The sequence below is a fragment of the Engystomops pustulosus genome, chromosome 2 (genome assembly GCF_040894005.1).
Source record: "Engystomops pustulosus chromosome 2, aEngPut4.maternal, whole genome shotgun sequence".
Classification (NCBI taxonomy): domain Eukaryota; kingdom Metazoa; phylum Chordata; class Amphibia; order Anura; family Leptodactylidae; genus Engystomops; species Engystomops pustulosus.
In genome coordinates, this window is record NC_092412.1 from 31681063 (window position 1) to 31703807 (window position 22745).

The 22745-nt window shown below is 44.6% G+C and overlaps 1 protein-coding gene across 2 annotated transcripts in view; it reads left to right on the forward strand.

Annotated features, from left to right (window-relative positions):
• Positions 1-22745, forward strand: part of CNTN5 (contactin 5) — an 860183-nt gene that overhangs the window by 570165 nt on the left and 267273 nt on the right. For both annotated transcript variants that reach the window (XM_072134178.1, XM_072134179.1), the window contains exon 5: positions 808-1035. In XM_072134178.1, the coding sequence (XP_071990279.1) occupies positions 808-1035 (228 nt within the window). The remainder of the gene's footprint in view (positions 1-807; positions 1036-22745) is intronic.

Consider the following 22745-nt stretch of genomic DNA (forward strand, 5'->3'; position numbering starts at 1 on the left):
CATCTGCAATGTGTTCTTCTTTGGTGTTCTTTCAATGTGTTCTTTCCGTGAAAAATGCTCGAGTCTCCCATTGACTTCAATGGGGTTCGTTATTCGATACGAGCACTCGAGCATCGGGAAAAGTTTGACTCGAGTAACGAGCACTTGAGCATTTTAGTGCTCGCTCATCTCTATGTGTAGGTAAAAAGACTGAAGAGTAGTGATGAGCAGACCTGTCAAATCTGGTATTGAACCCAGGCTCGAACCCCCCCCCCCCCCCCCGCTTGTAAAGTCAACTTTAAATTGTGATTTAAACAGCTTCAGCCGTGCCCACCGACGTTAACATGCTGAGCACCTCCATTTTGGGAAGAGCCATCATCAGGGAGAGACGATACTCCCCAATTTATATGGTACTGGCTACCTAGATTTAGAAAGTTGAAGCCAATGATCGGTGCCAGAAAGGGTTGGGGGGAGGTTGAGGCAAACTTCTAATGAACTAATCCAAACTATGCAGTTCAGGTCTGCTCAACAATACTGAAGAGGAGAGGTGGCTCTAGTTGGATTTTTAGTATTTTATAAACAGTCTATGCGAGAGTTTTTGGATTCTGTCTTCTAAAACTAGAACCTATAATAGTAAGATATCTCTATTAGAATACTTTGCTGATGTATTTTTATTTCACCTTCCCTTTAAGGGCATATTCACATGTGGTGGACTTGTCCGATAAATTTGAGTAGAAAATAAAAACTTTTTCTAAGTGGTTGATGCTACATAAAAAATATTGTTTGCACTGAATGTTTTAAATAAATCTGTATTTTTTTCTTTCCCAGTCTTAACCAGCGCTATTCCTGGACAGCAGACTTCATATGCTGCAATACTTAGAAGAAAATCAGGGAGCTCATCGTTGGCACTTTTTAACAATAAGAACAGACCGAGATACGGCGGCTCCTCACTAGAGCCCATCGGACAGTTCTCGTATAGTGACCGAGAGAGGACAAGACATTACAGCTCCCCAACAAATCTCTACCAGCTCTCCGATGGCTACCGGCAAGACGAAGGTGAGTTACATTGTGTCTAGGATATGTCCATCTACTCCTACGTATCATACACTGTGTTATAATACCTGTTATACATACACATGTTCCAGCTTGAGTTCCCCTTCCATATCTGTGGGATTAGTGTTCAGAAACCTTCCCAAAAAACACAGTGGGGGGGGGGGGCATTTATCAATATTGGTGCAGGGTCCAGCTTTTTTCTGGCGTATGAATTGTGCAATAATTTACACTGAGATGTTGGATTTTGGAGCAAGTGGGTAATGAATTGGCACACAAACAAACAAGGTTTAGAACTGTCTCCACATTTTTATACCGTTTGTAACCCTACAAATGATAGAAAAGTGTCAGGATTACCAAGCTGTGCCCAAATTGCGCAACCAAAAATTAGAAAAAAATGTCTGAGCAGGGTCAGCTCCAGGTTTCAGTAGGCCCCTGGGCGATAGAGGCTTAGTGGGCTCCTTTGTAGTTAACTGCTCCCTAATATATTCCCTAGTTTATCATACCAAACAGCCCCCACATGGTTATTATATAATAAGCCCCCTTCACCCCTTATGGATTCATTAGATGCAGCCCCCCTCCATCTATTCCTCATGTATAGCTTTATGTGGGCCCCCCAGCAACTCTGGCCCCTGGGACTTGCCCAGGTATGCCCGGTGCTGGACCAATAGTTTGGGGCCCAGACACTTCATAATAATGGTGCACAAGGCGCAGCAAGTGGAAAAAAAATCAGACAAAAAACTGCCGGCAGGATTTATGCAGATAATGTCCGCAACCGGCAGGGGATTTGAGCTGGAACCAGGGGGACCTGAATTTTCCGGAATGAGGTTTGTGGTGATTAGAGTAAGGCATACACTTTTTTAAGTGATGTAATATTTTTGTATATGTAGAGAGTATTTGTAATGTTATACTGTATAATACCAAATATTATAGGAAAAGTGAATTGTGAGGTTTTATCTTGTACATCTTTCCACTTTTATGGCGGTTTAGAGTCGACCACTTTGAATGAACATTAATTAACCTAAAAACAACTAATTTGAGAAGTTGTATCTAGTACAAGGTGTCCTTGGCCAGGTTCTGATCTCCTCCTGGTGATGAAGAAAGTCTTGCTCAGTAGGACCTGCATTAGTACAAAGATTTCCTGGTGTTACTAACCTTTCAACAAACTTCTCATGAATAAGTAAATGATAATTAAATGATTCCTACGCAGGTTCCATGTGTGATTTTCAGATCTTCCTCAAATGCTTCATAGCTACTTTTACTCTGCTTCTCCCCTTCTCCATAAAACGTCTTGGGTACATTTACTAAGAACACTGCAGTCTGTACTATGTGCAGTTACCTGTGTAGTGTGCAGGGGCACCAGATTCTGGATTTCTGGCGCACGTTCTTCATGAATCTGGCGCACACTGCACTGCTCCAACTGTGCACTACTTTTTTTTTTTTGGTGCACCTTTAACATGAGGCGTGCCACAAACGTCTGTCGAACTTTGTGTGTTAAATCTGGCTCACGGTCCGACTGAGCACCGGAACGCCCCCTTCAGTGCAGAAATTTGTGTCGCATCGAAATATGTGGCGCAGACACTTCTTAAAAACATTTGTAAGCAGTTTGCACATAAAAGAACGTGCAAAGTTCTTTTGTAAATGTGGACCTATATATTTTAGAACCTCCCTCAACGTCTGTCCTTATTACTAGCAAGCTGAAATTCAACAACTATTTTTTTATTAAGTTTTGCAATAACATGCAATTCAACGTTAACATAATTACAGTAGCAGAGACAGGTCTCCTCATAATTTTTCCTCATATATCTCATGTACAATCCAAAATAGTATCCTTTTCACATATATTTAATGAAACATCCCACATAGAACCCTAACCCACCTCTTCTCTCTGTTGCACACATTGCTCTAGTCTCTACTAGTTGTGAGCGTATCCTTTAAAATTCAGTCTCGGGTGAGTTTGTCCAAATCCGAATTTAAAACCCTGTCTGGGTCTATGTTCAGTTTCCAAACCTGGACCACATCCAGAAACACCCGTTATTGGTGCTGGCTCCGATCGTGGATACTAACTGTTTAAATGCTGGAAAAGTCATCTATCACGGGTTTTAACTGTGGGGAAGTGAGTTGCACCCAGAACTTGGCCTTTGTCCCCATTTTGTTTGGTGCCCAAAATATGCTTCTTTTTCCAATCGTCACATATTTATATTCTCATGATCTATTCCAACTATATTTGAGCGAAAGTCCATTTAACACATTGGGGCTTATTTACTAAGGTTCCGTGGACCGCACTATCGTAAAAATATCAGAGGATTTCCTATTTGCGCCGCATTTAGAAGGTGTTTTTGGTGCACGCGATCGAATTTTGTAGCATCTGCGCCGGCTTTCATGTGACACAAATCGGGGCGTGGGCCGTCGGACAATCCAACGGATTCGGACAATGCACGGGATTTAATATCTCTAATTGTGTCGCAAGACATGCACTTACATGCACCGGGAAGAAGAAGGTGAACTTTGGCGGACCTCAAAGGGGAAGCGACAAATGCAGGAAATCGGGGGCACGAGCTACGTGAATCGCGGCAGATCCGAATCCTCGTCGGACAACTCACCTCGGGATCGCAGCGGGACGGGTAAGTAAATGTGCCCCATTGTTCCAGTATATTCATGACAAGTGTTTTTAAGATTTTTACAGAATAAACTAGTTCTGTATTTAAAATGCTTTTTATATACGGTAAGTATCATTTTATCATTTTTATTGTATGACACATCCCAAATCACCAAATTCCTTCAAATACAAAAGTTTTAGTTGTATTGGTCCAAGTTCATCACATTGATACAGCACCAGAACTATGCTATGCAGCACCAGAACCAACATAAATACAGAAACAGAGCTCGGTTCCACTGCTCATTGCCAGTCTCTAACTCAGCTGCTTGAGAAATAATTTATATAAAGTTTGTTGAAAAGTTTGTGTTGTAAAAATAGTTAGATGTTCGGAGATTCTGCAAAGTTTTCAGAAAACTGAAACAAATCCCACAAGAAAAGAGGTTCCTTATAATCAAACCTTGAGTATAAGGCTGCCCTTTAGCGTTCACTATTCCTCCCTGTACAAAGAGTTGGACTTTGCTGCGATGGACAGTACAGCTTATTAGTTAAGACTAAGAGCCAACCTGCATGCACAACCAGGTCAGCAAATACTGAACAGAAGTAGACAAAGAAAGGACAACCCCAAGAGGTAACGGGAAGGTACACAAAACTGCAGAGTATACATCAGGTGTAGAGATGAGCAGGATTGCTTTTTAAGTTCAGGTCCGCGATCCGTATGCACCCCATGTGACCCGGACATATTGTTCGATTGATGGCCATGCGGCCAATCCGGCAAGTAATTGACGCCCCTGCCTACTTTTTATGGCTGTGATTGGCCAGGGGGGACAACCCTGCAATATGTCCGGGTTGTTTGGGATGCATCCAAACTCTGGTTCATTCACCACTTCTCAGAAGTTTAGACAGATTTGAGCTAGTTGAGCGGAAGTTAATCCAAAACAAAAGCCAGATTGTAATCCAGTTGTCAACCCTAGGTCTATGAGCCATGTGAGCTAGATTTAAATATGTTAGGGGAGAAAGTGTTCTCATTAGGCCTCATGCACACAACCGTATGGGGCTGTATTCCTTATTTCATATTCCACCCAGGAAAACAAACTTGCAGAACAGGATTGATAATCATGAAACATTAGTTATAATTGGTCAACATGTAAACCCTCCCATACGGCTGTATTACCAGAAATGGGCAGTACATGAATACCAAGAAATAAATACTACAAATCAGACTACTTCACCTACATAGCTAAGCATCTCCGGAAGTATTAAAGGGAACCTGTCACCAGGAGAGCCATTTTTAGCACTCCCCCAGTCCCCACAGAGCATAGTACATACACTGCCAAAGTGTTTTTGTATTAAAAATTGGTTTTACAGAAAAAAAGATATGTTATATTGTATATATTTCATTAGCATCTGCTGTGTGACTAGGCAGTTGCCCAATAGGAGAGGCTGGAAAGGAGCAGTTCCCCCCCACCCTTGGGGAACATGTGACCTTTTCAAATATATGAATAACTCCCCACACTCGGGATTGGCTGTAGAGGAGCAGGGGGCGTCGCTAAGCCAAGTGATGGGTGTTTTCATATATTTGACATGGAGAAGCTGAATCCCAAGGGTGGGGGGGAACTGCTCCTTTCCAGACCCTCCCAATAGGCTACTCCCTAGTCACACAGCAGATGCTAATGAAAGGTACAATATAACATATCTTTTTTTCTGTAAAACCAATTTTTAATACAAAAACACTTTGGCAGTGTATGTACTATGCTCTGTGGGGGCTGGGGGAGTGCTAAAAATGGCTCTCCTGGTGACAGGTTCCCTTTAAGGTTCTCTTCTCTTTCAGCCAAAACAGTTCCCTTCACTGTGCTGATGAGATGCAAAAACATTGAAACAGCACTGTCTACAGTTAGGACTTTGTTCCAAAGTGGTTTGGCTTTTACCCCACATGATGTCATTAGACTTAAAGGGGCAAAGGCAAAGTTTTTCATATTCCAACCTGGAAATTAAATTTGCATATTTATTAGCTTGATTCAACTAAGGTATTTTGAAAACGATCGGCTCGGTCTTTACTTGTAAAGGTCAGGTCAGATTTTAACACCCAAGGACGGGATTGTGTAAACCGGTAGGCACGTTGACCTTAAAGTGACAGCTCCAGACAATTAGTGGCTACGGCTATTTTTGTTTTCCGTTTAGCGATTATCTAGATCCACCATTCCCCCCACTACTGTCGCTTATGCAGTGGAGCTTCAAGACTTTCCTGTTGAACCTTCAATCCACAAAACAAGAGTCTTATAATAAGGTAATTTGTCACAGGAAAGGCAGCGAGGTTGATGAAAGCGCAGAGAAGACGAACATTTAAATCGCATCCATGCAAATCAGCCTCTTAAAGTGATGACTATTTATATAAAGAAGACGTCCTCGGCCGCGAGATGTTGATGTTTACCTGCTAAACTTTATTAAAATGCACAGCTAAATGACTCCATAAGAGCTGTAACAAATGTGCACATGCATAATGTGATTAACTGCGGGCGCTGGATAACAATATGAATATCATTAGACGCACTTACAAGTGCACAATGTCTTGTTCCGAGTCACCAACTCTTATCGGGAAATATTCTCACCTCGTCTTATTTATTACTATGGGGCTGAAGGATATTGCTAGACTTGTCTTAGATGAAGCAGAAATCGTAGGGTTATTTTTGACAACAGGTACAGATAGAATACTAGGAATGATAATAATAATTAGTATTGGGCTCTGTTCACACAGGTGTATCATGCTGTGCTGTGTTGCACCATTATTTGACTGACCGTTGCTGATGTGATATCAACCAAATTATTATTGTTATCTCAAAATGATAACTCTTTACCATTTATGATATTTAGTTACATAGTATGGCGCCACCTGGTGTTCAAACTTTATAAAGTGTTTTTTTTCCACCTATTAAGCTAAGTTCTGGTGGACGCACATGCTCAGTGACTCTCCTCAAAGTAAGGTTTCTGCATAGTGCTCTTCTTATCGCTGCAGGACAACCAATAGAGACAGTTTTCTGCCTTGTTTGACAGGAAAGGAGCAGAGACTAAAGTAATGTAAGTGATACTTCTGCGTGTAAGACAATACTATTGTCAGCTGTAAGATGGAGGCATTGAGAGAGACTGATTATATACAAAGCCTGCACCAAGAGAGGGACACCGAAATAATACAGATCTTTATGTTGGGAATTGGGATGAAGAAATGCAAATTGGACAGAGGTTCATGGTCTCTCCCACTAGTAACACCCCTACTCAGGGCCGGCACTAGTTGTGGGTGTTGTGTTATAATTACAATTAAATGCATTTGATACATGTGGGCATCTGGTAGCTTTTAAAGAGTTAACACCAGTGATCGGTTCAGGCACTGATCATGGGTGTTGTGATGAGCCACTGGCGGCTTTGTTTATTCAAGGTCTCGCCAAATTCGAAGGACCTGAATCTAAGGTTCTGGCCCACTTTTCACTTATTAGGACAAGGTGAATTACATTATAATGGAGTTTAGTGTATATCTTCAATAATAAATAACTCCCTTTTATGTTTTTAAAGAGTATTTTTTTTAATTTCTGTCTATATGGGGACGAAAAGTTATAAACAAAGGCTAGAGCTAGTCCACAGAATAACAAAATTATCCACATGGGGCCGATATTATAAAAATATTTTAAAAAAATGTAAACAAAATTCTCTCCCTTCCCATATTTTTTCTTCTCCTCATGTCTTTATACAAACTGAGAAAAATATTGTCAATATTATTTTTACATCTCCATCAAGTTCAACTAAGGAAAGGAAGGGATTAGATGAGGAAGTGATTTAGGCTAAACAATTCTATGTAACATATCAATCAATGTTATTCAGGTGTAAAAAGACATCTAGACCCTTCTTGAAGTTCTCTGCTGTCCCTGCTGTTACCAGCGCCTGAGCTCCGCTATTCCACAGGTTAAAGGAAACCTACCACTTGAAGTGGCAGGTTTAAGATTGAAATACCAAGCACCAGCTCAGGGTGAGCTGGTGCCGGAGCTGATTTTTGTCAGTGTTTTAAACCGCTGTATCGCAGTTTAAAACACTTTTTAAACTTTATAGCCGGCGCAGGGAGGTACGCGCTCGGCGCTTACCATGCGCGCAGCTCTCCTTCACTTCCTATGTAGCCGTGCGCACGGTCGCGCTCATGGTAAGCGCCGAGCGCGTACCTCCGTGCGGTATTTCAATCTTTAACCTGCCACTTCAAGTGGTAGGTTTCCTTTAACAGTTCTCACAGTAAAGAAGTTCTGTCGCCTCTGGTGATTAAACCTTTTCTCCAGACCGAGACAGTGCCCCTTTGTTTTTTGATTTAACCTGGAACAACTTTCCACCATATTTTTGTCTGGACCATTCGTATATTTATAAATTGACCTTGCCCCCACTTAGCTGTCTCTTTTCATAACTAAATATATCTAGTTGCTTTAATCCTTCCTCATAACTGAGACCCTCCATACCCCATATCATTTTTGTGGCTCTTCGTTGAACCCTATCGAGCTCCAGGGCATCCTTATTATGGACCGGTGCCCAGAACTGGACAGCATATTGCAGGTGAGGCCGAACCAATGCCTTGTACAGTGGTAATATTACATCCATATTCCGAGAGTCCAGACCACTTTTGATATATGACAAGATCCTACTGACTTTAGAGGCAGATGATTTTATTTGACGCAATCTTGCCTCATGAAGCCATATACAATCGTTTTACAACAAAAGTTTCTTAATCCTTATAAAGGTCACTGAATTTCTAATTAAATTGGTCCAAACTATAGCTAAAAAAGTTATTCCAAAGTGAATCTCTTACACCTGTGGATGCATAAAGCAGCTTCTCCACTAGGAAACTGCCTGAGTGTGTGAAGTTTTCTCTAATACTGCCCTAACCATTCCTGTATAACTGATTTTGTTCATCCATATCTGGTTCGGTGTCCCAAGTGCCTGGAGGTCAACTGTATCTCTGCCATCAGTAACAACTAGGACCTGGACATGACTCTGTATTACCAGCCCTGACTTTGGCCTGCTCTCTGACCTCTTTCTGTACCTATCCTTCTCTAAATCAGGTCCACTCAATCCAACACTGGGACTTTTTTTTATAGGTAGCAATGTAATGACCCTTCCAGTGAAGTCTCCATATTGTTGTGTAAGTGTGAAAACTTTGGGAATGGTTGGTAACATACTTAGTAATAGAACTAAGTTATGCAGTTTTGTGACACAGTGGGGCAGATTTACGTACCCGGTTCTGTCTCGATCCCGCGGTCCGTTGACCAACGACGATTCGGGTCTGCGCCCAAGTTCCTGCATCCGTCGCTTTCGCGCCGAGGTCCGCCGGAGTTCACCTTCTTCTTCCCGGTGCATGTAAGTGCGTGTCTTGCGACACAATTCTTTTTTTTTCGTATTACATTTTTATTGAAATTTTTAAAACAAAAATAAAATTTATACAAACAGCGCTCTTTGTGAGCGACTAGGGGATAAAGACAATCCAACATTTACAGAAATTATCAAATAAGCCGCAAACATCCGTCTACAGCATTAAACGGTAAGGCACAATAATAACAGCCAATTTATGAATGAAAGAGCAAAAACAGGTGGGGAGGGGAAGATCAAAAAGGAAAGGGAGAGAAGAAGAGGGGAAGGGGGATTAAGGAGGCCAGAGGGGGAAGGAGTAGATTTCTCCCCCCCCCACCCCTGACCAGCGACACCTCCAAGCTCAGATCTCCTCCGTCTCCTCAGGGGCGTCTCGTATCAGGGCATTATATGCCGATGATGACTTAAAGATGATCCAATGTTGCCAAGTCTTCTGGAAACGGGCCGCACTTCTAGGGTCTGAACTCAAGAGACTCTCCATCCGACTAACCTCCTCCACTCTCCTCAACCACTGAAAGACAGTGGGTGGTTCAGTAGAGAGCCAACAGGCTGGTATACAAGATTTAGCCGTGTTCAATAAGTGTCGGACCAGGGAGCGCCGATACGTGGGAAGGGAAATCTCGTTATGGTGTAACAGTACCCAGGCCGGGTCGTTTTGCAAAGCTTTGCCTGTCACCTCGCGAACCACCTCAAGAACGGTATCCCAAAAAGGAGCTAGCTTGGAACACTCCCAAAATATATGCAAGATTGTCCCTTCCTCCATTCCACACCTCCAGCAACATGCGGGGGCCTCTGGGAACATTTTATGTAGGACATGAGGAACTCTGTACCATCTAGTGAGGATCTTATAGTTAGTTTCTTGGTAGAGAGAGCTAGTGGTTGTTTTGTGGGCCATGAGAAATACTTTTTCACGCTGTTCTTCAGTGAGATTAATGTCCAGGTCTCTCTCCCACTTTAGAATGTATGGTGGAACGTAGTCTTGTGGCGGGGCTGTCAGCAGTTTATAAGAAAGTGAAAGTGCACCCCTAACCTGATTTTTTCGCATGCAGAGTCCCTCAAAACCAGTCCGCTGTCTTGCAAACAAAGAAGAGGATGGTAGGGAGGTCAGAAAGTGTGTCAGTTGGGCACCCTGCCAAGGGGATGCCTGAGGTAGGTCTGCTGGAGACGTTAGAGTCTCCCCTCTGAACCATTCACCGTCCACAATGAAGTGGCACGCCCTAAAGCGGTCGGAGGTCAGCCATTGTTTAAAAACCGGCGACGTAAGCCCCGGGGGAAATTCAGGGTTACCCAGAATTGGCGTGAGGGGAGAGTGTCCCGGTGAAATATCCCAAGTCTGCCTGCATTTATCGAACACCAGTAGGGTAGCATGGATTGTGGGATGTCGGGTAAGGTCCCTCCACCACTTCCTTCTTAGCCACGGGAGGCAGGACAGGGGGATCTGAGTAGCATGTTGTTCCAAATACACCCATGCTTTCGAGCTCTGATGGTGTAGCCAGTCGATTATTCTGCAAAGGTGGGAAGCCTGATAGTACCGAGTCACGTCTGGCAGCCAAACCGCCCTCTGTTTTTGCTGTAAATAAAATAGATCTTTTTAACCGAGCAGGCTTATTGGCCCAAGTAAAGGATGAAAAAAGACGTTGGGTCTCAATGAGATAGCTGGCCGGGACTCTGAAGGGCAGCGCCTGGAAAAGGTAGAGTAGGCGAGGTAGAGCATTCATTTTGATTGCTCCAATCCTGCCAAACCATGATAGGTAGCCCATGGACCACCTTTTCACGTCTAGTTTAAGGGTCTGTAGTAATGGGAGAAAGTTCAGGCGGAATGTATCTTCAATGTCTGCTGGAAGGTGAACACCCAGATATTTAAGTGATGAAGATGCCCATCTGAAGTTAAATTGTTCCCTTAAATGATCTCCCATATCCCGTGGGGTATTTAATATCATAGCCTCAGACTTCTGCACGTTTATCTTGAAATTGGAGAGACTACTGAATTTATCCAGTTCTTTGAGTAGATTTGGAATGGTGACAAGAGGGGATGTGAGGAAAAATAATAGGTCGTCGGCATATGCTGCCACTTTGACCTCCTGCGAGCCCATCTTCAGGCCAGAGATATCAGGATTATTTCTAATTCTACGGAGGAGGGGTTCCATTGTCAGGGCGAAGATAAGGGGGGATAATGGGCATCCCTGTCTTGTCCCATTCTTTATTTCTAAAGAGTCAGAGTAGACTCCGTTGACTCTTATTACTGCAGAGGGTCTCGAGTATAGCGCTTCTACCCAGGCCATCATATTAGAACCCAAGCCCAGGTGTCTTAGTGTACCAAAAAGAAAAGGCCATCCCACTCGGTCAAACGCCTTTTCGGCGTCTGCTGAGAGAATAACCATCGGGGTAGAATTTGTATTTGCCATGTGGATCAAGTTAAGTGCTTTCGTCGTGTTATCCCTCGCTTCTCTTGAGGGGATGAAGCCAGTCTGATCATTATGGATCAGACCTGGCATTAAGGAAGCCAAGCGGTTGGCCAGAATTTTAGAAAAGAGTTTAAGGTCAACATTAAGAAGCGAGATTGGCCTATAACTTGCACAGGACGCCGGGTCCTTATCTTCTTTGGGAATTACGACTATGTGGGCTCGAAGAGAATCACGCGGGATAGTATGGCCATTAGAGAGGGCATTAAAGGCATTCAGGAAGTGTTGCGTGAGATAAGTTTTAAAAGTTTTAAAATATTGGACGGAGAGGCCATCTGGGCCTGGGGACTTGCCTGTTTGGGTCATGTCAAGTGCTAGCTTCACCTCTTCTGGAGTAATCGGGGTTTCCAGACTCTGTCTTTCTTCTGTAGACAGAGTTGGGAAGTCTGTTGAACTCAAATAGTCTCCTATATCTGTCGGGGTAGGGGGCCTATGTGGGTGCAGCTGGTAGAGGGAGGAGTAGAAATTCTTAAAGGCCTCCGCAATGCCCGCTGGTGAGGATATCTTGGAGCCCGTGTGATTGTTAATGTGGGGGACGTAATTTCGTGCTCTTTGCGTTCTGAGAGCATTTGCTAATATGCGACCGGGCTTATTACCATGCTCGTAGAAGATCTTACGACACTTCACCAGTGAGTCCTTGGCCTTTACTAGATATAGGGCACGTAATTGATCTCTCAGGGATTGGATCAGGGTCCTGTCTGTATAGTTCTGGGTCTGTTTGTGTCTGTCCTCAGTCTCTTTTATCCGGGCTAGTAAGTCAGTTGCTCGCGCATACTGCTCCCTTTTAACCCTCCCCCCTATTCTCATAAACACGTCCCTAATGTAACATTTATGGGCTTCCCAGTACACTAGGGGGTTGGTGACCGAGTCAGCGTTCGAGGAGAAGTAGTGTTCTAGCTCCCTATTCACTTCCTGGACATGTACCGTATCTGTTAGGAGTGAGTTGTTAAGTACCCATCTTCCCATAGAATGTGACGGAGGGGCTAGACTCAGCATAATCGAGATAGGAGCGTGATCTGACAGTGGAGAAGTATGGATGGTAGTTTCAACTATTCTATCTAGATGAAAATGATCAATGAGGAAATAATCTATCCTCGAGTATGTGTCATGAGTGGGGGAGTAGTATGTGTAATCCCGAGAGCTCGGGTACATAGTCCTCCAAATATCTACCACCCTATGTGCGTGGAGAAGGTCCCTTATGCGAATTACTTGTGATCGAGGGATATGGGATACCCCTCTCGAGGTGTCTAAGTTCGGGGACAAGACTAAGTTCAGGTCTCCCCCTATAACTAGAATCCCTTCCTGAAATGAGGAAAGTTCCTCTAGAAAGTTAGCCAGGGCCGCAGGCTGACCCGTATTCGGTAGATAGAGGTTCGCAAAGGTGACAGTCTGTGCCTGTATGGTTCCCTTAACGAACACATAACGCCCCCCCGGATCCGACCTGGATTCCAGGCATACCCAAGGAACCGACTGTGAAATAATAATACTCACACCCTTGGATCGGGAATCCTCCGAGCATCCATGATAACAGTACGGGAAGCGGCGGCTGGAGAGTCTCTGAATCTTATCTTTCCGGAAGTGAGTTTCCTGGAGAAAGGCCACTTGTGCCCTTAAGCGCCACAGGTCTCGCAGGAGCATCTGTCGCTTCTCTGGAGTACGGAGCCCTCTAACATTAAAGGAAACAATTTTAATATTAGAGTCCATTTCTGCAATTAGGTTCTGGAGGCCCGCTGGAGGGGGGGGGGGGGAGAGGGGTGGAAGAGGTAAGGGTAAAGGAAGAAGGTGCCAAGCAGGGGGGGGGGGGGTGAAGAAAGGGTAAGAAGTGGGGGAAGGTGAAAAAGAAGGAGAACCCTCTAAGGGATAAAAGAAAAGGAAAGAGTTAGGAGGGAAGGGTAAAAGACAACCAAAAAGGGACTGCGAGTCCCAAACTTCTGCTAAGGGGGGGGGGGGTAAAGGCAGGAAAAACTTTTTCCAAAAGGTGGTCACGCAAGGCGGACAACACCTGGGGAGTCCCTAGTGGGGAACTTGGTAAGACTATACAGAGGAAGGAGACACCCGCTCCGGACTATTCTGAGAGCATCACGGTGCACCCTTCATTTCCCAGACCGTCAGTTGTCCCGATCATGAATAGTTTACGTGCATCTGTGAGACACTCAGCTGCTGAGGAATAGAGGTGGAATGAGAATGCTTACATATATAAAGGTCAACGGGCTAAAGGCTTATAGGCTTGTGAGGAGGCTCTAAGCCACCCCCATAACTGCCAACGTTTTACTGATAACTTTCAAGATTAATTGGTAAACAACAGTAGATACAAATATGAAGCCCCGCGTAGAGGCAACTACGTGACTACTGTCTAAGGTGTCAATTAGCCATCTTCCTTTCTGGAGAGGTCTTCCCGCCCAAGAGTCAGCGGTCATTGGGGCGCCCCCTCCTGGCTGGGTACATTCTTGGCGGACGGGGGTTCCCCGGTCGATCACGGCGTCTTTGCCGGGAGCGTGGTAGCGCTGCAACCTGAAGCCAATCCGGGACATCAAAAGGGGGGCATCCCAACATTTCAAAAAGGGCCGGTAAATCACCGGGGTCATAGACAGGTAGTGAGCGGTTTTCTTTCCGCACAACTAAATGAAAGGGGAAACCCCAGATGTAGGAAGCGTCACATTCTCTAATTTTATCCAGCAGGGGGCGTAGGATACGCCGCATTTGAAGGGTGCGGGCAGAGAGGTCTGGTAGAATTTGTATAGCGACTTCGCCGTGTACCAAACGGCCTTTTTCGCGGGCACGTCTCATCAGACGCTCTTTGGTGCAGTAGTGATGGATTCTGCATACTACGTCACGTGGGTAATCAGGATCAGTTGGTTTCGGGCCCAGGGCTCTATGCACCCTGTCCAACTCAATTGGTGTATCAGGAGGGTCTCCCAGCACTTCATTAAAGATTGTGGTGATGATGGACCCCAGGTCCCTGCCCTCCTCGTTCTCAGGAAGGCCTCTCACCCGTACGTTGTTACGACGACCCCGGTTTTCAAGGTCGTCATGTTCCAGGGTCAGGGATCGAATCATTTGTTGTTGTGCGGTGACCCGTTGCTCTAGGTGATCTAGCCTGGTGTCGTGAGCTGTGGTTTGCCTTTCTAAAGAGCCCACCCTTGAGCCCATCTGTTCCATGGTACGGTGTACCTCTTCCAGACAGTGACGTTGCATCTTCTCCATCCTGGAGATCATAGAGTCGAAGAAGCTTCGTGTAGGTAAATTTCTCAAGGCCTCATGTAAGTCCGCCCTGGTCAGTGGAGGTTCCTCTAGCGGCCCGGGATCATGGGACCACGATTGCGAGGGTAAGAATTCTGGGCAGCATGGGTCCATATATGATGCCGGAGACTGGTGAGGTGGAGACGGGGAAGGGGAGAAGGCCAGGAGTGGAGAGGCCGGTGCTCCCGCAAAAGCCCCTTGTCGCATTGCTGGCTGCGTATGGTTCCGATCTGGGTCTGCTTCCCTTCCTGATGGGCTGATCTGAGACTGGATCAACATCGGGGTCAGAGGCAGCTCCGGAGTACTAGGCATGTACTCCACCGAGAAGACAGGATCGAAATTCCCCTGAGCTTGTGAATGGGGTAGTGTTTCCCCCCTTTGCCCCAGACCCACTGCCTTGGGGGGAGCTTGACCAGCATATTCTGCTGTTTCTGCAGGTACAGTGACGCCATTCAGTTTCCAGCCACTAGGTGGCGCTGTATGCACTTGTGCCTGATGTACTATGGACCTCCGTGTGCTGCCACCCGCCTGCAGATGGAGATTCTGGCGCTGGCTACCCGGGGTCTGTAAGAAGGTAAGCTGTACCTGTGTTTCCGAGACGACCGGATCCTCTGCGGTTTCCCTGTCATCTTGAAGTGTCGCAGCCGCGACAGATATTGCCGGGGCGTCCGCAGGCGTTTTATGCTGCAGAGCCGCGGGAGATTGTGCTCCCCTTCCCCCAGAGCCCGCCGGGGGGGTTGCTCCATTCTTCACACAAGGCTCACCGTGCGCTGGAGAAGAGGAACCGGAGGCTGGCTTGCAGGCAGGTATCGCTGTCTGCGACTGGGGGTTCCGACGAGAGACATTCACCCTCTCAGGAGCGGAGGCACGTGTGGAGGCGGCGGCCATTTTCCCTGGCCCGGCATCAGTCTCCAACCTGGGTCGCAGGTACCGTGGGAGAGTGTTTGCAGGGTGAGCTGGCTTTGGGGTGGACTTCTGCTGTCTCCCTTTGCTCATCGCTGGGGTCTCCTTAGAAATCAGGCACCGTGATGGCTCTTAATGTCACTTTTTAGTGACCGGGAAGCGGGAGCTCAAGCTGCGTGCGTCTACTCTCTCTGCATGCCGAGACCACGCCCCCTTGCGACACAATTCTAAATGTTAAATTTTGCGTGTTGTCCGTCTGATGGCCCGTCCACCGTTTTCTGTCGCGTGCAAGCCGGCGCCGATGCACCAAAATCCGATCGCGTGCGCCAAAATCCCGGGGCAAGTTGGCACAAAACGGAAATCTTCAGGAAACCCGACGAAAACGCGCTCGGCAGACCCTTAGTAAATGAGCCCCAGTGGGTCCACACTCACTTTCATTAAACTACTTTTCAACCTTGATGAAAGACAAGATAACCTAATTTTTGTTTCATTCAACAAGGTTTTTTATTCACAAAAAATGTACACAAAATATAGAAAATTCACAAAATATTTTTGAAACTGTATGACAAATCTGTCACTTTTCGATTTCCATGCCGAACTGATGGCTTTTGCTTTAGCGATCTTATCTATCTGAATTCTTACATCCGGAATTGGGGGTAAACAGTTGCATTCTGGGAACACTTGGACTGGCCATACTAATCACTTCAGTAAAATTATTATAATGTAATACATTCTAGAATATGCAGTATGCCACATGGCCATATGCCACTATGCTAAAAAGTGGGAGCTGTTGTCCAAGTGGCTTCCTCTTCAATCAGCAGTGGGAGAAAAAAATAGCTTTGTTTTCTATTGTCAAACCTGTCATATGTGAGGAAAAGTATCCCAAAAATATTTTTCAGAAATCAAACCGCTCTGTCTAGAACTTGATGGACATTCACGTAACAACGAATCAAAATGAAAACGATAGAGTAGACGGAAATTGACTTTAATGCACCAATTTAAAAGCAACCCACAAAGTTAGAACACAAATGTCCCTTAGTTCACAAAGCCGAGCAGCGGGACAAATCTAAAGTGAATAGGACTTTTATTAAGGTCCACATAATTTTTACCAATTTGACCGTCAGGAAAACTAAAAATAAAATTCTCTGCTACATCAACAACTTGAGTGTTTTCACCTTTTTCATAGCAGGCAAAATTTGCTAAATGTCATTGAAGTAAAAAAATTATAGAAAATGGTTGAACTGGACTACGAGAAGGCAGGAGGATCATTTGGTGGACACATTTCCAGTGAGATCGGGACAATAATGCTGATTCTTTTCGAGAGTTGACTGTAATTTGGTTGACAGTCTGGTAAAATTGTTCCGGCACATGAACCTTGTCAACTAATTCCAACTTGGCCTTTTTCCAGCATTGTTCTCTGTTGTTTTTACGGAAAATTTGCTTGTCAGAGCTGGCGTACAATAATACAAAACACCCCCGCAAAGTAAAACTCCCATATACTGGGAACATTTTAAGGGTTTTACAAAGTTTCATTATTATTTTCTAAGGCAAACAATCTGATGTATGGGATTCCAATTGCTTGGACCACTACCAATCACAAGAACAGAACCCCCAATGATTACAAGAATGAGATCCTCTCGCGGTCCCTGTAAGATCCCCGATCCAGAACGCCCGAAGAGGATGAAGTCTGCCGCGATTCACTACAAGCGTGCGCCCGATATCCTACATGTGTTGCTTCCCCGATCACGTCCGCCGGAGTTCACCTTCTTCTTCCCGTTGTATGTAAGCTTGGCTTGTGACACAATTTTAATTATTAAATCCCACATGTTGTCCGAATCCTTAGGATTGTCTGACGGCCAACCCCCAGATTTGTGTCGCGTGAAAGCCAGCATGATTGCGACACAATCCCCGGTGCGATCCCTGACAAAAATGCGGGTGCGGGACCATTAGTAAATGAGCCCCAATGTTCAATTCTCACACATCTATGAGAGTGTCTGAGATAGCTATGTGCTGTGTTAAAAGAGCGCATGCTCAAATAGCCAATCACTTAGGAGGCCCTGTTCTCGTGATCGGTTCAGGTCAGTTCTTTTGATCACTTTGAAGCCCAGTAGCCAGAACCCAACATATCAGCTTTGTCCCCCCCTATCTTGTGGAAATACAAAATTGGTAGATCCCTTTGAGAACAATTAAGTACCTCTTTGGGCCATATGGTGCTAAAGTGATCAACTCTTTCCATTGGGTTCCAATTGAAACCCAATGGTTTTATGAGATTTTGATACCAAATTTTCTAAGTTTTTTTTTTATCTATGTATTTGGATCGGTTTTATCCCACTTTTGCCAGTATCACGTCAAGTGAGCTTGTACTTTTGTCATCACTTTCTTCTTGGAATATTATTGTCTTGTTCTGAGTTTCTGCCAGATTTTGCTCGGAAGTCCTCCTTCAGTGTGCAGAACTTCTAACATGTAAGTTCAATATCAGTTTATGCTAAAGCTTGGGGGATATGTTTGAGAGGAAGGCCTTGTAAGGGCGTAATATTACAGCCTACGCTATACAAGTGTTTCTTGTTGTGACAGTGTAGATAAAATTAAAACTCTTGAGACTTAGGGAAGGAGCACTTGACATTTCTCATTTCGAGTCATGGCTTAGAGTTAGCGAAGCTTTTAATTACACGATTCTGAGGCAAATTGATTCACGTGGATACACTGTTTATGTGTATGTGCGGTGGATTCTGTAATGTGCGGTTGCATAATATGTTTTGTTAATAAGTGGTTCTAGTTAAAATTTGGCAGTAAGTCGACAGACAGTCTTCAAAGCTGTTTCTCTGGAGGGTGGTCTGGTGTAAAGTATCATGTCTTCTCCTACCTTATGTGGATGGCTGGGTGCATGTACCCCACTTACATGGGTAAGACGTGGCACCAGAATGCACTGTGGGAATAGTGATAAGCCAATGTATGTAGTGTGATAGTCTGGCCAAGGTTATACAGGCCTACTTAAGAACACCCTATTTACAGACGACCCCTAGTTACAAACGGACCTCTGGATGTTGGTAATTTACTGTACTTTAGCCTTAGTCTACAATAAACAGCTATAACAGTTATTAAATGTGTCTGTAAGGAAGCTTTATTGTTAATCCTGGTTCTTATTACAATCCAAAAGTTTTAAAATCCAATTGGCACAGAGCAAAAAAAAATTGGCTGTGGTTACAATGATAAAATATACAGTTCTGACTTAGATACAAATTCAACTTAAGAACAAACCTACAGAATCTATCTTGTATGTAACCTGGGGACTGCCTGTACTGGAAAATGTATGGTCTTGTACTTCATGTGGATGTTGCTTTTACATGTTCTACATACCTAAACCATTTTTGCGGGACACTGCTATATGTCAGTTAACTTCCCTTGGTTGGTTTATACAGTAGATTTTGGCACAGATTTTCCTACAGGAAAAAAAATGTCACAAAAATTGACTTCAACATGTTGGATTAACCTTGTATATGTGGTATAGTCTCATCTGTGGTATCTTATCTGTGCACGATATACTTCAGTATTTCCATAGGATTGAATCACAGAGCATTGATTCATTTGTTAGAGCTTTTTGAATTAGGGGGGGGGGGGGTTTCTAGGTAATATTCGTCCGCTTCCACCCCCATCCCGGTGAATACATCAAGAAGCTAAGCTCTCCTCATCTGTATGTTTTGAAACGCCCCATGCACGCCCACGCCTGCAGTGGCCACACCCCTTCACGCACACATGGTGTGGAATGGCGTTTTTGCAAATATAATCACAATTTCTTTCAGTGCACAGGAAACTGCCATAAATGTTCAGATACATCTCACCCATTGTATCTGTTGTAGACATCCACTTATATAAGAGAACTACTAAAAGCATTATATCCAGAAGTCAAAGTTACGGAAGGGGTCTTCTACTCCTTATCAGGGCCGGCTCCAGCACTGGGCATACCTAAGGCAAGTGCCAGGGCCAATGGATGCTGGGGGGCCCACAGAAGGCTGTATATAAGGAATCCATCAGGGGAGGGGGGCTGTATTTAATGAATCCATAGGGTGTGAGGGGGGCTTATATAAAATAATCATGACGGGGCTGTTTAGTATGATAAGCTAGGGAATATTTTAAGGAACAGGAGTTTTAGTTTCTGAATTTTTAATGTCGCCATGTGAGTTCACTGCAAAGGGGCCCTCTGAGGCTCTGTCATTCAGGGGCCTACTGAAACCTGGATCCTCTATGAAGTCTTGTTTTAAGTAGTCTTTAACCCATTAATTAAAATCTTTACATGATCAGTAACTTTTCAACAAACTTTGCATACAGATGACTCCAAGAAACAATAAAATAGGGCACATTTACTTACCCATCCGCTGGAGTTCACAAAAGTGCATTGATAATGCACTGTGCCATGATTCACTAAGATCGTGCGCCCGATATCCTGCATGTGTCGCTTTCCCAATCAGGTCCGAAAGAGTTCACCTTCTTTTAAGTGGTGCATGTAAGTGATTGGGCTTGCGACACAATTTGACATTTAAATCCCGCGCTCAGTCCGAATTAGTTGGATCGTCCGATGGCAATCACCTAAATTGTGTCGCCGTGGAAGCTATCGCAGCTGCACCAAAAAAGGATCGAGTTCGAAACAATCCCAGCACAGACACCTGTTAAATACCTGTCCAAGCCATGCAATCCCCCCAAAAAGGGAACAATCCAACAAAATTGAGCAGTGCGACCCTTAGTAAAGCTGATGTGGGAAAAGGAGAGTGAGTAAGGGTATGGAGACTCCAGGCATTGGAGTTGCTTTTTCCACCTTGACTCGCAGGATGGTGCTGGCTGGGAGCCAGGTAATGTGAAATAAAGTTTTATAGAGTACTGAAACCAATCAGAACGTCAACAAAGCCATTCTCAAAAATCATTTTTGCAGGGACTATTGAAAAAAAAAAATAACCGGAATTTTTTTTTTAATAAAGTACTGAAACCATTCAGAATGCCAGCAAAGCCATTTTTAAAATCATTGTTGCATGGACTATTGGAAACCGTCACCAGTTAAAAATGTCATCCCTTTAAGGTGAGATTTAACATAAAACGAATCTGTATTCAATGACAGAACATGCACGGAGTTGTAATTGCAGGTCATATGTAGACCCGGATATTAGGGATCACAGAAGTAGTCTGACCCGACCACAGGTTCTGTATCCTTCATGTCATGTATCACTTCACATTTTTAGCGGGCGCGTTATACACTCCAGTCTAGATAGGAATTCAGAATAGTAATTGGATCCAAGAAAGTCTGACTGAATTAAAATGATTGAATTACTTTTAAAGCAGTTGTCCGCACACTGTGAGCGCTATTCCGGAGTTCTCAAAAACTGATTAGGGATTAGGCCGGCTCAATCGGCAGTAATATAGGTTAATTGAAAGACCTTGAAGAGTCAGCACCTTAAGTACAAGGAAAGTAAATGCAGATTGAATATGGATAGTTGAGTAATTACTGGCAAGGCTGAAACATAATGTTAATGCAACAAGTAGAAACTCCCACCCATGTCCCAACGAGCGCCATCATTTATATTCATTAGCCTGGAAAGCCGAATGTCTTACTTCTCTGACAGCCCAAATCGTCAGGACTAAAATATATGGGCGCAGAGACAAAACACAGCAGCTCAGCACATCGGGTCTACGGAGACGTGAAGCTACTGGACCCCCTATATAAAGCCTGTAGGAGGCTCTTCGTCTATAATATGTCTTACATAGCCTTGGCCTAATCCTATGGGGACGTCACACATTAGTACGGCACTAAGGCTCTTGTACCCACTTAAGTTACGCCCCCGCGGAACCATAGACACTTTATGTGACAATTTATCACTGTGTGGAGCCAGATTACATACTGTAGAGACTCAAACAAAAAGCTGTTCTGTTCCTTACAATTAGGAATTACCTTATATACTCGAGTATAAGCCAAGTTTATCAGCACAAAAAAATTTGCTGAAAAACCCAAACTCGGCTTATACTCGAGTCAAAAAAATAAATATATCTAAACTCACCTTTCTGGCGATCCCTGTATATCTTCTGAGCTATCTGTCCGGCAGCGGCGGCAGGCTATATACACTGGGGTAGGGTCTGGCAGGCTATATACACTGGGGCAGGGGCTGGCAGGCTATATACACTGGGGTAGGGTCTGGCAGGCTATATACACTGGGGCAGGGGCTGGCAGGCTATATACACTGGGGCAGGGGCTGGCTGGCTATATACACTGGGGCAGGGTCTGGCAGGCTATATACACTGGGGCAGGGGCTGGCTGGCTATATACCGGGGAGGCTGTGACCAATGCATTTCCCACCCTTGGCTTATACTCGAGTCAATAGGTTTTCCCAGTATTTTGTGGTAAAAATAGGGGCCTCTGCTTATACTCGGGTCGGCTTATACTCGAGTGTATACGGTAATTGAAAAGTGAGTGTAACCAAAGTCAAGGGTGCACAGCTTGGGGTGGTTTGGTATACCATGACACTGTCCAATTGGCTTTGATAGTATTATACTAGATGCCCGTGATTAGTGATGAGTGGACCCTTTAAAATTCATGTTCAGCTGAGTTCGGGCAGACCTGAATTTAAAACACTTGTTAGAGTCCGGGTTTGGGTCAGACCCCCAACTATTGACACCAGTAACACAGTGCCAGGACAGATCATGGGTCTTAACTCTTTAAATGCCACTGGCAAAGTTACATTGCACCCCCATTTTGCAGAGGGTCATGCTACTGATAACGTCATTAGAGTGCGACAATCCTCCCCAAACCTGTTTGATCGAGCGGTTGTATGCGTATCCACAGCCATTTAAATGCCACTTTGCTAGCGGCATTTAAAAATCTAGGGGCACATTTACTTACATTTACGCCGGAGTTCACTAAGATCTTGTGCCCGATATCCTGCATGTGTCGCTTCTCCGCTCAGGTCCGACAGAGTTCACCTTCTTCTTCCTGGTGCATGTCTTGCGACTCAATTTGAAAGTTAAATCCTGCACTCAGTCCGAATCAGTCGGATCGTCTGACGGCACATCCCCTTGTGTCACATGGAAGCCAGACAGAAAAGAATCAATCCCAGCGTAGACACCTGTTAAATACCTGTGCAAGC